General features: G+C 39.5%; 1 protein-coding gene across 1 annotated transcript; it reads right to left on the bottom strand.

The window, feature by feature from the left end:
• Positions 1–507: 507 nt before the first annotated feature.
• Positions 508–15,529, bottom strand: LOC126812245 (N-acetylneuraminate lyase). Its single transcript, XM_056098778.1, has 11 exons — positions 15,475–15,529; positions 13,986–14,078; positions 13,462–13,538; positions 10,325–10,412; positions 7,650–7,704; positions 6,822–6,897; positions 5,602–5,694; positions 3,430–3,569; positions 2,153–2,278; positions 1,591–1,630; positions 508–761 (listed from the first exon to the last, which is right to left on the bottom strand). The coding sequence occupies exons 2-11, from the start codon at positions 14,045–14,047 to the stop codon at positions 622–624; spliced, it is 897 nt and encodes a 298-aa protein (XP_055954753.1). The 5' UTR covers positions 14,048–14,078; positions 15,475–15,529; the 3' UTR covers positions 508–621.
• Between the last annotated feature and the right edge of the window lie 620 nt (positions 15,530–16,149).

The raw sequence follows: 16,149 nt of genomic DNA, 5'->3' as shown, positions 1-16,149 counted from the left end.
GTCACTTAAACTCAAGACAAACTTTCTTTATAGGCCTGTAAAACCAGGACAGGCTTTCTTTATTGACCTTTAAAATCAAGATAGACTTTTTTTTATAGGCAGGTGGATTTGATAGCCAAATGGTAAGCATGTGCGCGCTGTATCATAAGGCCTGTCATTGAGTCAACTGGCGTGGTTTCGATTCCCCGGTTGTAGGTGACAAGGAGTAGGGTCGCCTGTCGAGCCTCGTGGGTTTTCTCCGGATCCTCCGGTTTCTTCCCACTGCTAAAGACCCCTACGCGCACGCGAATTATTGAAATAAAATTAAACCATATGTCAGTCCCGAAATGACCTAGTCTGTGTCGAGTGGACGTTAAACCTTATCTCTCTCTCTCTCTCTCTCTCTCTCTCTCTCTCTCTCTCTCTCTCTCCCATTATGGGCAACGCAGAATAATACAAATTGTTATATTCTAAAGTTGTTTGTTTATTATTTTGTAATTTCATTTTTAGACTAATAATAACAGCTCATTTGGAAAAGATTTAAACATATTTAATAGATAATATCTTTAAAAACGATTGAAAAACAATCATCATTACATGATCAGTACAGTTCAATAATAAAATCCATTTTCATTCCCTCCACTAGATAAATTCATTCTTCTTCAAATCCTGTCTCAAAGCCTCGACTTGCGCATCTGTAAACGTCACTTCCGGTAGCCGTGCTGGCCCTAGGTTGAAGCCGAAACATTTCATGATGGCTTTCACCGAACCAATACCACCCCCTAAAATAAATAAATGATGTGACAATACATGCCATCTTTAGTTATTCATTGTGTTAGTGCTAAATGATAAGGCCATCTCAATTTTTCGTCATAGGCAACAAGATGTAAACAGGTCGTTGAGATGCAAATAAGGTTAGGTCAGTGCTTATGTGGAGACTTAACCTCACCCCCAAATTCTTAAACCTAACCATGGACCTAGCCCCAATGCTTACTCTAAACCTAACTTACAATCTCGCCTATAATCACATGCCCTAACCTTATTTGCACCTCAACGACCTTCACAAAAATTCAGCTGGCCTTAACAAATAGATTTAGCTTTATGTATTGTATAGTTTATTTTCTGATTTAAAATTATTAAAGAGATCCTCTTAAATTATGAATGCTGTATATTTATATCAATATATTTTCTATGCAGGGGGAATGCTCGATTGAACGTTTCGGAATTGAATTCTGTCAAACCTAAAAATAGTGACAATCGAGTGAAAATGGGATTCTGGGCTAGAACGCATGCGCTGACTGCATGAGAAAATATTTTAACCAACCATGACAGCTGAAACATATTCATTAGGTTTAATTACGTCACGATTCTACCCACGTCACCTCTGTTGTCGGGACTGACAGAACTGTAACAGGACAGAATTCCGCGTCACTCGATTGCAATTCCGTCAATTCGGAACGTTCCGGCTTGAAAATCGAACGCCCCCGTATTTTCTATCCAAGGGGAGGTTACTCTGTGATTTTGACAGCCAAACTATTTTATCTCCCCTATGACTACAAGATTTATTTAACATGTATATGACTGCTTAATGAAGTATAATAGTAACTTTACCATGGGCTTCTCGGATTTTTGATAATCGAATGGCTCTTTCCTAGAATAACAAGATTAAAATACATTAAACAAAGTGATAGCTGAATAATAGATGAGAGAGGTGTCCAATGGGTATCTTGCTTATTCGCACGACTCCTTAGCAGGGGAAGGAAAGCCCTCTCCGTGTCGAGAGAGAGAGAGAGAGAGAGATGGGTTTAACATCCATCCGACACAAACTAGGTAATTTCGGGACCAACATATAGCTCAATTTTCATTTCAACGATTTTGTTGCGCAAAGGGGTCTTTTGCAGTTCAGAAAACTGGAAGACCCGGAGAAAACCCACGAGGTTGGACAGGCTAGCCTACTCCTTGTCACGTACAACCGGGGAATCATAACTACGCCAATTGACTCAATGAGATACCTTATGCCACAACGCGCACGCGCTACCCCCCCCCCCCCCCCGCAGAGAGACATAGACTAGACAATGAATGCCGAAAATGCCGAAGAACTTTCTCGACCCACATAGGAAGCGAGCCAATAAACGAAAAGACGACTATTTTTATAAATAATCAAGCTTGGTACCTGGTGTTTTCTTGCTGTTTTCATATCGCCATTTTTATATGCTTCGTATAAATCATAAAATATTGTACCAACATAACCATTGACAATGGGAACGTCAACTCCTAGTGATAGTATTGGTAGAAATTGCTGTAATTACAATCAAATCGTAAATACAAAAATATCAAGATAAAGAAAGTTTGATTTATTTGATTAAAATCGTAACATTTTATAATGCAATTCCGTACTTTGAAATGGATCAACTTAGTAAACTTAGAAATCTGCGAGATACAGTACAGAAGCCAGAAAAATCCAATCTGATTAAAATACAGATCTATATTTCGTTTCGTTTTTTATACTTTCGATGGCCTACACTTCATGAAGATCTGACCGGTTGTATTGGAAGGTCGTGTCAGAGGTCACACGAGCGGCTGTTGACCCTATGACGTCAGACATTTGGTTAACCAATCAGCGTTTATGTTTCCAGTGGGTCACCCACAGTTCCGTGCACGTAACGCCAAATACTCGCCGTAACAGACCGTTTCATTGGCTAATTCCTCACAACAGCCAGAACGCGGGTTATATAACAACTCCTCTAGATCCTAGTGTAGTAAAGACAAGTAAAACGAAATTTTGAACTATAAAAAAACCGAAACGAAATAGGATCTGTATGTTAATCAGATTGTGAATAATCCACTCTATTTTAAGTTCAAAACTTAAATAGTTTAAGAAGAACAACTAAGTACTAGCACTCAAGAAAACTTATTCTCTGTGTTATTTAGATACAGGAAAGTTGATTGTTGGCCTTATAATCTAACACAGTCATATTAAAGTAAATAAACACAAGTGATACTAACACTGGTTATGAAAACAGTGTTTGTGTCGCCTTTGTTTATCTACTTTATCCAGTGAAGGATCCTTCGGTCCATTGTTTTGATATTCCTGTTGGACGCGGATTTTACACACGTTTTACACTCATACTGGGTAAGTGTTGGTTAGTAGTGGGTTAGTATTGGTTTGTATTGGGTTAATATTGGTTAGTATTGGGTTCATAATTGAGTGGCATTGGGTAAGTATTCTACTTTGGATGAATTTCACCTTGGGCGCACAGACATTGTGTCTTACCCGAAAAAGCTGGATCAAGCCTATTTTTGTGGCTTCCTCTGACATGACATGTTCCAGGAACAAACGAACGAACGTATAAGTATTGGGGTAGTATTGCGTGTTCCTTGTGAACTATTTAAAACAAAGTGGCCATTCATACCATTGAAATGTAGCCATTGTCTAATAATGGAACTTACGTCATCTGTACCTGACATCACTTGCATTCCATCAACTAATGACGTATCAAATAATCCGGGCATCTCACGACAAGAATATTTTGCTCCTTTTAAATTTGGAATTCTTGATTTACCAAGCTCTAAAACACGCCGGCAGTTTACTGTAGAAATAAATAAATAACAAATAAGTAAAACAGTGAAATACTGTGAGTGGGAAAATCTGATATAAAATGGTCTCTAAAAATACATTTGGTGTAATTGTCATTTCGATAATTTACCTACACATAGAGTCTTTGGGTTTGGGAAGAAACCGGGGAGGGTGGAGAAAACCCATGTTTGACACTAGAAATAGGCTATCGCAAGTATTTAGATGAAACATAGTAAGAAAAGGAAGGTGACATGGGGTTTAACATGCTACCAATCTGTTTCGTTTTTTTATAGTTCAGATTTCGTTTTACTTGCGCTTTACATCACCAGGTCTTGAGTCACGTGGCGCGGTTTCGAATCTACGCTTATATGTGACAAGGAGTGGGGTTTCTCTGGTTCTCTACCACAGCTAAAGATCTCATACGCGCAGACGATTTGTTGAAATCAAATTGATCCGTATATGTTGGTCCCGAAATGTTTAATGCAATTACAATTGCACCGTTTCCATGTAATCGGCGAAAACAAGCTCGAAACAGCCTCAACACGGGTTATTAATCGTATATCAGGGACGGAAGTTACATATTCACTCATATGGTCTGTCAAAGATACTTCCTTCTCTCTTTCTCCCCCTCTCTCTCGCTCTCTCTCTCTCTTGTTCGCGTGCATGCAGTTTTGTATATTAATAAAGTCACAATAACAATATGTGCTCTGTGTACACATCGGAAATGTATGCGATCAAAGAAACCGTATAGTGTGGATATCCAGCCACAGAAATTCAAACTATGTTGTCCCCAGCGACTCGCTGAGTAGTCTGGAATCCATAAGAAATCAGAGGTCGGACGCCCGTCCCGAACTGCTGACCCAGATCTACCTGGCAAAGGGCAACCAGATAGTATTGACATGGGTCCCGTCGCACTTCTACCTTAAGGGGAACGAAGAGGCGGACAGGCTCGCCCTAAAGGGGTCACAATTGGAGAAACCTAGCGTCGAGCTCCCTTATAGCATGAACGAATTTAAAAGCATGGCCAAGTTACGCGTCAGCTCTGAATGGGAAAACTCCCTTGTGGAACTCGACACCTTTAGATTCAGATCCGATGAGTCCTTAAAGGCTAAGTTATCAGTAAATCATCCCAGCAGGAAAATCTGCCGGTTAATAACAAAGCTGAAGGTGAAAGAAACTCTCAGATATCGCACATTTAAGCCTATAAGGTGCAGCTGTGGCTCGGACGTGTCTCCTACCCATATTCTAGTAGACTGTGCTCGCCTCTCAGCCGAAAGGAAACCTCTCACGGATAAACTGAGTTCCCTTAACACGGCTCTCAGTGTTCCGAATTTACTTTTTCCAAAAGTAAGCAAACACGAAATCTATGAGTTAATCTACGAATTCGTGTGTGAGATCGGTATCATTGATATGATGATGTGACCCCGCAGAGACGAAAAGAGTGTTCTACTCTGTGAAGATTTGGGGGCCTACCCCAAGACCCAACGGGCGGGATCCATAAGTGATCATCCCGAGGGCTACTGCTAGTCGGACGTCCCTAAGTGAAGGGATGTCGGGTATCCTGTGGGGGGCCGTTTTTTGTCTTGGTTCTGGTCCAGAAACATCGCTGCATCCCTGAACCTAGGTCGGACAGGCGGCGGGGCCCTGGGGCCAGGCTGACAGTCCTACCTACCCCTACCCACCAAAAAGAAAGATCGTAACATTTATGGCCAAGCGGACCAGACTGCGCCCGCTCGCCACCCCTTTTCTACCCCAGAACTTTCTCCGCTCCTTTCGATGAGATTTTTAACTTGGGCATTCCCTGCTAAGACACTATGTCTCAAATTAAACTGGACCAAGCCTAATCCATACGGCTTCCTCCAGTAAGTTTCTTAGGAAACATCCTTGTCTACGATATCACCTTAGGTGGAAGTGGACGTAAAACACCAGAAACGAACGAACGAACAAAGCGCATTCATTCTCTAATCTGTTCCTGAGTGAGGAAGCCACGAATTTTAACCCCTACATAATAATTTGTATTAAAACTAAAACAACTGATAACTTACAGTATACTCCCGTAAGGAAATTGATATCATAATAATAAAATGGCACTGTAGGTGCTGCGGCGGCTATAGGCTCCAGAAAACTCACGACTGCCTCTACAAATAAAGAAAAAAACATTTAAAAATAAACTTTTATTTGGTTTAAAGGAGTATTATGAGAGATTTCGATAAAGAGATGGTCGTTCTCGCTATATTTCAAAAATAAATAATGCCAAATGAATATATTGAAAACCTCAATCAAATTGCATTATTTAGGGTGACGTTATCAATGGTTGTGGCTTTGACCAGATGTTTGCATTGATCGTAACCAAAGTCAGGTCTTTCGAGTCTCACTTTCAAATTAAATCATTAAATAGCCAATCCGTTCTAATCTACTCAACATCGGAGCCCTCCGATGCCACCGACAGTTGATTGCGGTCTTTTCATGTCTAATTGATAATTTATATAACTTTTAAGGTCCAAAGAAAGACCGGCAATATTTAGCTCTTACATAATGCCTCTTTTTAAGTATTCAGGTAAATATCTTTCTACTTTAATGACTATAATTTACAAACATTGCAGACATGGCTAGACCTATGGAAATGAAATGGGTTTTAACGTCCCACTACGAGCTCTAGCTGGCTGGTTACCCCTGGCTTGCGGTCGTGGTTTTGATCTTTGGGGAAACTTCTCAACCTCGTAAGATTACTTCAGCGAATTCAGGTTTCGGAATGAAATGAAATGAAATGGGGTTTAACGTCCTACCGTTCTGCTCCTAAACTGAGCTAATGAAGACGGGCATACGCCATACAGTGTGATATGAGGGAAATTTTGCCCAGGCAGCGGCACTACGGCCTACTCTTAAATCGAATTCCAACTGCCAAGGGATCTTTTACGTGCACGCCAATGTGTACACGGTACCTCAGTTTTTCGTCCCATCCGAACGACTAGACAGCTGTCCTTGTCAGGCCCTCCATCCTGCATCATTGACAAGGGGGAAACCACGCCGGAAAATCTGAATGAACTTTCTCGGCCAATGCAGGAATCGAACACCTGACCTCCAGGGTAGCGAGCCAGCGTCTTACCCACTTAGCCACGTGATCCCGGAAGTGGAAGTTAAACACTAATAGAGGAAAATTGGACGACGGTTAAGCCCGAGTGGATGACATAGGCCTCTCGACATGACTGTCCAATCATCGTACAAGTTTAAATAAAATTCTCTCAGAAAAATATATATAAAATACCTTCAGTTTTAGCTTTAAAGAACGACGGAACCATGCACGCGAATGCATCAACACCGACTTTACCAGCATGGGCTGCCTGAAAGGGGAGAACAATGAATTAATACTCTTACTTCTAGAATAGGAGCACGGGTCGTGGTTTAAGAAACACTAAACTTTTAGGTTGGTAGGAATAAAATATTTTGTCAGTCTGATTTGGGAACACCTGAACAATATCTTGTGGAACGCTTGTGGCAAAAAGCAACCACAGACCCCAAAACACTAAGTAAAGAATCTTGTGAAATGTAGTACCACATGGAAAGGTGAGGGGCTCTGAGAAGACATTTTGTACAAAAATAAAACAAATCCAATATCTTGTGGAACTCTTCTGATAAAAAAAAAGTATTGCAAGCCACAAACACTTAGAATGTTGTTAAGTCGGAAATCTTGTTGAATGTGGTGAAAAGTCGAAATCCGATCTTTTCAACCGTCCCTACGATCATTGGGTAACATTTGATAAGGCTACAATTATTAAGGACCAGGATTGGGTTACATGTCGAAATTTCAGATATTGCCAAATGATTACTGTTACACTTATTTTGTAATATTTCTCATCGGGCAGGATAGTAGGACGTTACGCCCATTTTATTTCTCTTGTGGCGAAATCGCGTGATATAGGTCGGTGCAGCCAAACGTTTGGTTTAAACATAACTTTATTCAAGAGCGGATTGGATAAGAGGATTGATTGGATAAGAGGATTGAGTGTATTTATTCCTTCTATAACACCTGATACCACTTCCCGTTTCAGTTCAGGTGAGAAAGCGTTGTTGTACTTTATAAACTAAAACTTACAAGTTCGATTGCTTCACGCTGGTTACAGCCTCCAACATGAGCAATAATCGTCAACCTAGAAAATATACATTATTGTAATTACTAGGTACAATTACATAACTTAATAATTCCAATTAGTCGTTAAAACTTATAGTTTATTAAGCTTTCAATGTTATTTTATCTGGATTATCGCCCTTCTATATGACGTCATTCTCAAAATAACGTCACGCCACTCAATCAGAAGACGGCTGTCTTTCGAGACAGTCTACCTACATTTCCTATTTGCTTCTTTGTATTCAGTTTTGTATTTGTTTTTGTGACGGATGGAACATGTGCCCTATATGTATTCAATATACCTCGATTCCATTGAATACTGAAACGTTTCTTGATTGATTTTAGAGCATTTAGGTTTAGACTACTTTTTTATACATTTCACCGATGTGGTTACTTGTATAGTTGAATTTTACTACAGTACATATGCTTACATTCGTATTTCTTGTAGCATATAGCAGATCATGACTCATGCTGGCATTACACAATGGTTTCTTGGGGTTGTATTCCTGATTGTTTTCAAATTTGAGTGAAGTCTGTGTCACAACTGTACAACTCAGTGGACGCTTACGGCTATCTCCCGGATCCATTTACTTTTTTTGAATTGTTTGTCTGTTTGTGTTTTTCTGAGGATGATGTCTTGTCCGTGTATTTGTTTTTGTGTAAATTTTGTGTGGTGCAGTCCCCCTGCACTTACTATTATAGAGGTTTCGTGATTGGTAGTGATAGTGCACTCCCCTTCTTGATCTGCTCTATGTTCAACATTTCAGTATTAGGGCGGCTATACTGTAGCCGTCAACCACAAAAGACACAGTACAATCACAAAGCGACAAGGCACTTATACACAGTATATTAGACGACCCAAAAACTAAGCCTGAAAACATATTGCCTCCCTTGGTCATAGATAGAAATGTGCTGTACTCCAGCGGCGTGATATACGCTCGTATATATAATATGGAAATTAGATGATCATGGCGTTTTTAGCGTTGGATAAATAATATTCAATAATTGTAGGCCAATTTGTCTAAGCTTCTATATGTGTGATCTGATAGTCCATGTTGCTTTATGAAAAGCTTCAAAATATAAGAACTGCTTCAATGTTATTGTTTTATTTTTATCTAATATTTGGTGCTATGAAATCTATTGATCTTCTTCTCCTCTTAGTGTTTAACGTCCGCTTCCGCCGATGGTAATATCGTTGACATGATGTCTTATTTCTCCTGTGGGAGAAAACCAGAGTACCTGATGTTAACCTACGAGGTCGAGAACTGGGGCCTGTTTCACGAAATTTTAACTAAGATAAAATCCAAATTTTAGTAATGTGATTGGATAATATTAGATTGATTTTAGTGCTTAGCCAATCAAAACTGAAGTATCTACTAAAATTGGATTTTATCTTTAGTTAAAATTTCGTGAAACAGGCCCCAGGGCCCTATGTACACGTCACAGTCTCTCACAACCCGAAGTCAGAGGTGACCCGCCAGCGCAAGCTCGCAGCGCGACACACTAGACCTCTACAGAATCTACGGCATAAAGGGGGACAACTCGATACACCCTCTAACGGAGGCAGACCACCATTAATTTCCCCATTGACTTCAATGTTAATTCTGGCCTCTTTGCCCACCTCCAACTTTTCCCCAAATTTTCGTTGGGCTGAATGCTTTTCACTACAGACAGAGGAACAAATGGTCATGTCTTTGCACTAAAATTTGTATGAGGTTGACCACCAAAATTTTGAGATACACAAACTTGAAGAAGCATACTAAAAACATGTAACTAGTTGCCGTACATATCGCCGTAGCTAACCTGATAACCCACTTATCCTTCCGCCTCAAAATCATGAATATTTACCAAAATCTGGCAGAAAATGTTAATTCAAACCCTCTTCGTCCATTCTAGACCAAAAAATCAACACAAATGGGCATGCAAAAGGGGAGAAAAGAGAGAGAGAGAGAATTGCTATAAATAGACGAACTACAATTCGTGGGTACCGAGATGATGAAATTTAATGGTGGTCTGCCTCCTAACATCGGTGCGCACAAATACCACCCAAGAATCGAAATAAAAAGAAAAAGGGTTAAGTATCCTACTGATTTGCACCAGAAAGGCGATGGGTGTCAATTTTGCTCGGACAATGGCGTATCCACGTGTTCATCGAATTTCATTAGCTTCTTCGACGTGGACATCAAAGTGTACCCGGAAACTCAGTTATTTTTTCTATCCGAACAGATGCCGTTCTAGTAAATTAAATGAAATCAAATGAAATGGGGTTTAACGTCCTACTGTTCTGCTCCGAACTGGTCTAATGAAGACGTGCATACGCCATAACGAATTCCAACTGTCAAGGGATCTTTTACGTGCATGCCAATGTGTACACGGGACCTCGGTTTTTCGTCCTGCATCACTGACAAGGGGGAACCACGCCGGAAAATCTGGATGAACTTTCTCGGCCAATGCAGGGATCGAACACCTGACCTCCAGGCTAGCGAGCCAGCGTCTTACCCACTTAGCCACGTGATCCCCTGCACCACTAATAAATTCCCGAGGCAGTTTCTCGGCCAACACCGGGGTTGAACGATGGAGCTATAGGTTAGTGCACCAGTGCCACATTGGCTCGTCACCTAAAATTTGACCTCGGTACTTACTTCCCTTTAGCTCTGTCTATCCAGAGTTGTGTAACAGCCTTCCTTTCTTCCACAGTCAAAGAAGGTCCTTCACCATTTGTGCCGGTTGCTGGAAATATACAAATATAATTTTTTTAAAAATGCAATTAATGCGGTTACGGATGTAGAAAAATGATTGGGCTGGAGAGCAATACACACGACCTTATCCATACAGCCCACCATTGTCACAACTTCTTTGGGTGGCATTTAGACATTAACTAGTAACACGCTAAAATTAACTATATATGAGAGAGAGGGAGAAAGAATTGGGGTTTAACGTCCACTCGACACAAACTAGGTCATTTTGGGACTAACACATGGTTCAATTTTATTTCAATCATTCGCTTGCGCGTAGGGGTCTTTAGCAGTGGGAGGAAACCGGAGGACCCGGAGCAAACCCACGAGGTTGGACAGGCGACCCTACTCCTTGTCACATAGTACCGGGGAATCGAAACCCCGCCAGTTGACTCAATGACAGACCGTATGATAGAGCGCGCGCGTGCTAACCATTCGGCCATCCAACCCCCCAACTATTTATGATATAACTACATGTATTTACTTGTTTATTAACTTGCATCATTTCGACGATGATGCTAGCCTGGAGGTCGGGTGTTCGATCCTTGCATTGGTCGAGAATGTTCATCCAGATTTTCCGGCGTGGTTTCCCCTTGTCAGTGATGCAGGACGGAGGTCCTGACAAAGACAGCTGTCTAATCGTTCGGATGGGGCGAAAAACTGAGGTCCCGTGTACACATTGGCGTGCACGTAAAAGATCCCTTGGCAGTTGAAATTCGATATAAGAGTAGGCCGTAGCGCCCTTCACGGGCAAAATTTCCCTCATAGCGCACTTTATCACGTATGCCCGTCTTCATTAGCCCAGTTTAGGAGCAGAACAGTAGGACGTTAAACTCCATTTCATTTCATTTCGACGATGACACTCCCGTCTTTATCAAGCAAATGATTTAGTGTGCCACCATGGTCATGTTAGACGGATAGTCGAATACTGATAAAATATGTAAAGACACGACATACTAGATATACAGTGTATAAAATTAAATACATATGCATATACATGTTAGATAATTTATATCCCCCTAAATAATCTCGGTAGCACGTTGGTTTTAAAGAACAACCAGGTCGTTAAATATACAACAACTTGATATTCCAAGAACAAACCCCATATCGTGTGTTGATAGGGCTTTCACTGTAGCAGCACCAGTCCTAGGGGTGATGATTTTCTGTTTTCGCAAAATGGGAATACCGTTTCACAAAATGGGAATTCCGCTTCACAAAATGGGAATACCTTTTCACAAAATTTGAATACTGTTTCTCAAAATGGGGAATACCATTTTAAACATTGTGAATTCCATTATTTTCCTTACTTGAAATGGAACTTTCCGTTTTATCAGTTATATGTAATGTCTATTTCCAAACCTAGAAATTGAATAAAGGGATCTCGCATCGCATATAATAATGTAATATGAATAGTATCAGAAATATCATACCACATAACATAGCAAGTGTTTACATGCATGGGTAAACTGCATTTATGAATAATTTAAAGGAGCTAAACCGCTAATACTTGCGATTTATAGAAATAGACACAAATGCGTCACAACGCATATAATGATGCACTATGAATGTATATAAACTGATTTACATTCAGTCGTTTCTGTTTTCACTCTTATTAATTATGTTTGGCGAAATACGCCAGAAGTTTCAATCGAATGACAACCTTTAGTCTCTAGTTATTTCAGTCTACACCGATAGTATTTATTGCGTATGCTCTCCAGATAAGAATATGACGTCATCGTTTGACATGACATATGGCATATGTCTAGCGTCGTTCTTCGAGTCCCTTGTTACAAATGGCGCTGAAACTCATAAAGACAAACGTATTTAAGACAAAATAAACATTTTACAATTAAAGACCACAGGGGAAAAACTGGTGATGTCCACATTTATGCTTTGATTACTTCCCCTGATTTTACCCCTTGGTCCCTTCTTTCTTCTCTATAAATATTGTATGGAACAACTGGACATACCACTCTCTACAGTGGTTTTTTGAAAGGCATAAAATGGAAAAACTGGTGATGTCCAAGTCAAATCAAATGCCCAAAATACACCATAGGAATGCTATGGGAGTGTGCCCCAGCTTAAATGTTCTCACTAAATGCATGATTCTTTATAGAAACTTGCAATATTTTAAAAAATAACTCTTCCAAACTGAAGAAATGAATGTTTAAATTGGAAATTTCCATTTACTCAAAAGTCAGAAAACGTGACATCACCAGTTTTCCCCCTGGAGTCTTCAATTGGTACACGAATCGGAATCGTGTACCAATTGTAAAATGTTTATTTTGTCTTAAATACTGGATATCTGAATGACATCTGAAACCCATCTTTTCCCGGTAAGATCACAACATCAATATTGAAACTGACAAATAATTCGTGTTTTCAATGTCAAAAACTTTGGATGATATTGAGTTAGAGACTTATCTACTTTAAGTGTCGATCAACGTATGTGATATCGTAGACAATTCAGTGCCCCCGGCTAACCAGGGCCGAGTTCACCCCGCATTCTTATACCTAAGTTAATAAATTACTAAAAATTGTTCGGCTTATTTTAATTAAAATGTAGCCCTTTATAAAGCTTTTGTTGTTTTAATGTATCAAATACAACAATACGAAACTTTGTGCTAAGTTTGTGTTTCTGGATCAAAGATATTTCTCATAAACAGTGATTGAAAGTTGGCTAAATCTTCAACTTAAAGGAAAATATTGGTGTCAGTCATTATCACATATGTGATAGAACTAATTAAACACGTTCCAAATATAATTTTAACACAGAGATCATTGCTACGATAGCTGAGTAATACAGGTTTCCTGAATCGGAAAACACGAGTCATCCCTCTATATAACTGACTGAAGTGATAACAGATACATGGGCGAATTTCTGCTCACTAATAATTCCTTCGAAGACCAAAAGTTGTTGTGTGAGACAGGGATCGAACAGGGATCGAACACGCGACCTCCAGGCAAGCCAGTCAGCGTCTTACCCACTTAGCCACCGCGGCTCCCAATACTGTTATAGTGCACCTATATAATATGTAACTTACTGTAGACACCGGTTATTTTCATATCTTGTAGAAATTTGATATATCTGTCCATTAGATCGGGATCGGTGTTGATATCCCTGTAAAACAGGATTTCTTTAATTTCTAATCATAATGTATTACGTTAATTACATAAAAATTTTAAAAAAACAGCATTAGTACACATTATTTCACGTTGGTTTTTAGGTGGTTTAATTACTTGCACGTTGAAAAAATATTGGTAAACAGAATTTCTCGTTGGTTTTTAGGTGTTTTAATTTTGTTTAAAAAACAAAATAGATTACTATTGAAATATCATTAGCAGGCCGTTTATATTTATGTTCCTTCGTATTTAACACGATTTCGAAAATATTTTTTTTTAAGAAATTACAGAATTGAGTAAACGTTACAAAAACTTAATAACACAATTTCACGCGGACTTGTGAAAAGAAGGTCTAAAAATGCGTTTAGTTCTTCAAGACATAAAATTATCCGTTAAACTTTGCTGAGACGAGTTAATAATACACAATATTAAATTTAAAAATTACCCGTTTGTTTTGAAAGCAGTACAGGGTGCGGCAATGATTCCAGTAACTTTATAAGAATCCATTTCTACTTTCGTTTTTAAATCTTCATATAATCTGTAAATAAAACGAAATATAAGTTTTATCATTACTTGGTAGCTTTAAACTATTCTTAGCTGTTACTTCGTAGGCTTGCTTCCTCCGTGGGAGTGTGTGTGTGTGGGGGGGGGGGGGGGTGGCTGGTCCAATTGTTAGCGTCTGCGCGCTGTATCATAAGGTCTGTCATCGAGTCAACTGGCGTGGTTTCCGATTCCCCGGTTTTACGTGACAAGGCGTAGGGTAGTAATTTCGCCTGTCCAACCTCGTGGGTTTTCCTTGGTCCTCCGGTTTCCTCCTATTGCTAAAGGCCCCTTTCCACGCTAATCATTGAAATGAGATTGAGCCATATATTAGTCCCGAAATGACCTAGTTTGTGTTGAGTGGACGTTAATCCACCCCCAACCCCCTCTCTCCCTCTCTGTCTCTCTCTCAGCCGTAGTGCCGCTTTCCGAGTAAAATTTCCCTTACGGCAAACTATGTGGCGTGATGTAGGTATTATCCCAGTCGATCCGCTTCTAAACCATAAGATCTGTCATTGAGTCAGGTGGGGGGTTGTACGTGGCAAGGAATAGGGTCGCCTGTCCAACCTCGTGAGTTTTCTCCGGATCCCCCGGTTTCATATCCAGACACCGCATAATACAGCTTTTGGCACTGGTCCCCACTTCCAGATTAAGACTGACGGGTTTAAATTGTTTGAAAACGTATCAAATATATTGAGTTAGTTGCTCGGCCCTAAGGTAGAGGATTTTATGTGATTTTAACACAAAATTAACCAGTTTTATTCTCCAAAATATTATCGGGATTGGCCCTTTAATATCAGGGGCGGATCAAGGAATTTACTACTATAGAAAGTCATTTACTACTATAGAAAGTCATTTACTACTACTATAGAAAGTCATTTACTACTATAGAAAGTCATTTACTATATAGTCATTTACTAATATAGAAAGTCATTATACTATTAGTCATTTACTACTATAGAAATTCATTTATCATAAAACCCAAGGATTAGACTCACCAACACCAAAAAGCAGCGAAATCAACTTTGTATATTAATCTAATGTATTGTATGTATTTTTAATAAAACTAGGTAATATCACGAACCAAATTTACATCATCCTAGGTCAGTACTTATGTGGAGACTTGACCTCACCCCCAAATTCTTAAACCTGACGTACAATCTCTCCAACAACCACGCGACCTTACCCCATTAACATCTCAACGACCTTGAAAAAAATGAAGCTGGCCTTAACAAATAGATTTATCCCTCTTTAGCTCCTACTTCTGTTTGTGGGGTATGTCGATATATAAATAACACGTATTGCTATACTCTGGAGTTAGCCTACCCATAATAAGTTGTGTCAACGTTAATATGACAGTGTATAAAGAACTAAAAGTGAATTATACAACTAACCTGAATAAAGATTTTACAAGCCGTCTACCATTGATATACTATATAGATATATATATATATATATATATCACTGTGTGTCACATGACACTGATAACAATATACATATATAAAGAACTAAAAGTGAATTATGCAACTAACCTGAATAAAGATTTTACAAGCCGTCTACCATTGATATACTATATATATATATATCACTGTGTGTCACATGACACTGATAAAAATATACATATATATATATATATATATATATATATATATATATATATGTAACCTTGACACAAGCGATTATCAACCTAAACATATGCCACGGGCCCTTGGGATGTAGTGCAGATATGATATCGATGCACCGAGGAGGGTGCGGATTGGTTAGCAAGTGCGCGCTGTATCATAATGTCTGTCTTTGAGTCAACTGGCGTGGTTTTAATTCACCGGTATTACGTGACAAGGAGTAGGGTCGCCTGTCCATCCCCGTGGGTTTTCTCCGGGTCCTCCCGTTTCCTTCCACTGCTAAAGACCCCTACGCGCAAGCGAATTATTGAAATAAAATTGAACCATGTGTTAGTCCCGAAATAACCGAGTTTATGTTGAGTGGACGTTAAACTCCATTTCTCCGTTTCATACTCGGTTCTGAACCATAGTAGCCTACAACCGTATTTGTTTCAAATTACTTAAAGA

This window comes from Patella vulgata, chromosome 2, assembly GCF_932274485.2.
Source record: "Patella vulgata chromosome 2, xgPatVulg1.2, whole genome shotgun sequence".
Taxonomy (NCBI): Eukaryota; Metazoa; Mollusca; class Gastropoda; family Patellidae; genus Patella; species Patella vulgata.
The sequence above is the reverse complement of the archived record's forward strand: the minus strand, read 5'-3'. Positions and strand labels throughout refer to the sequence as shown.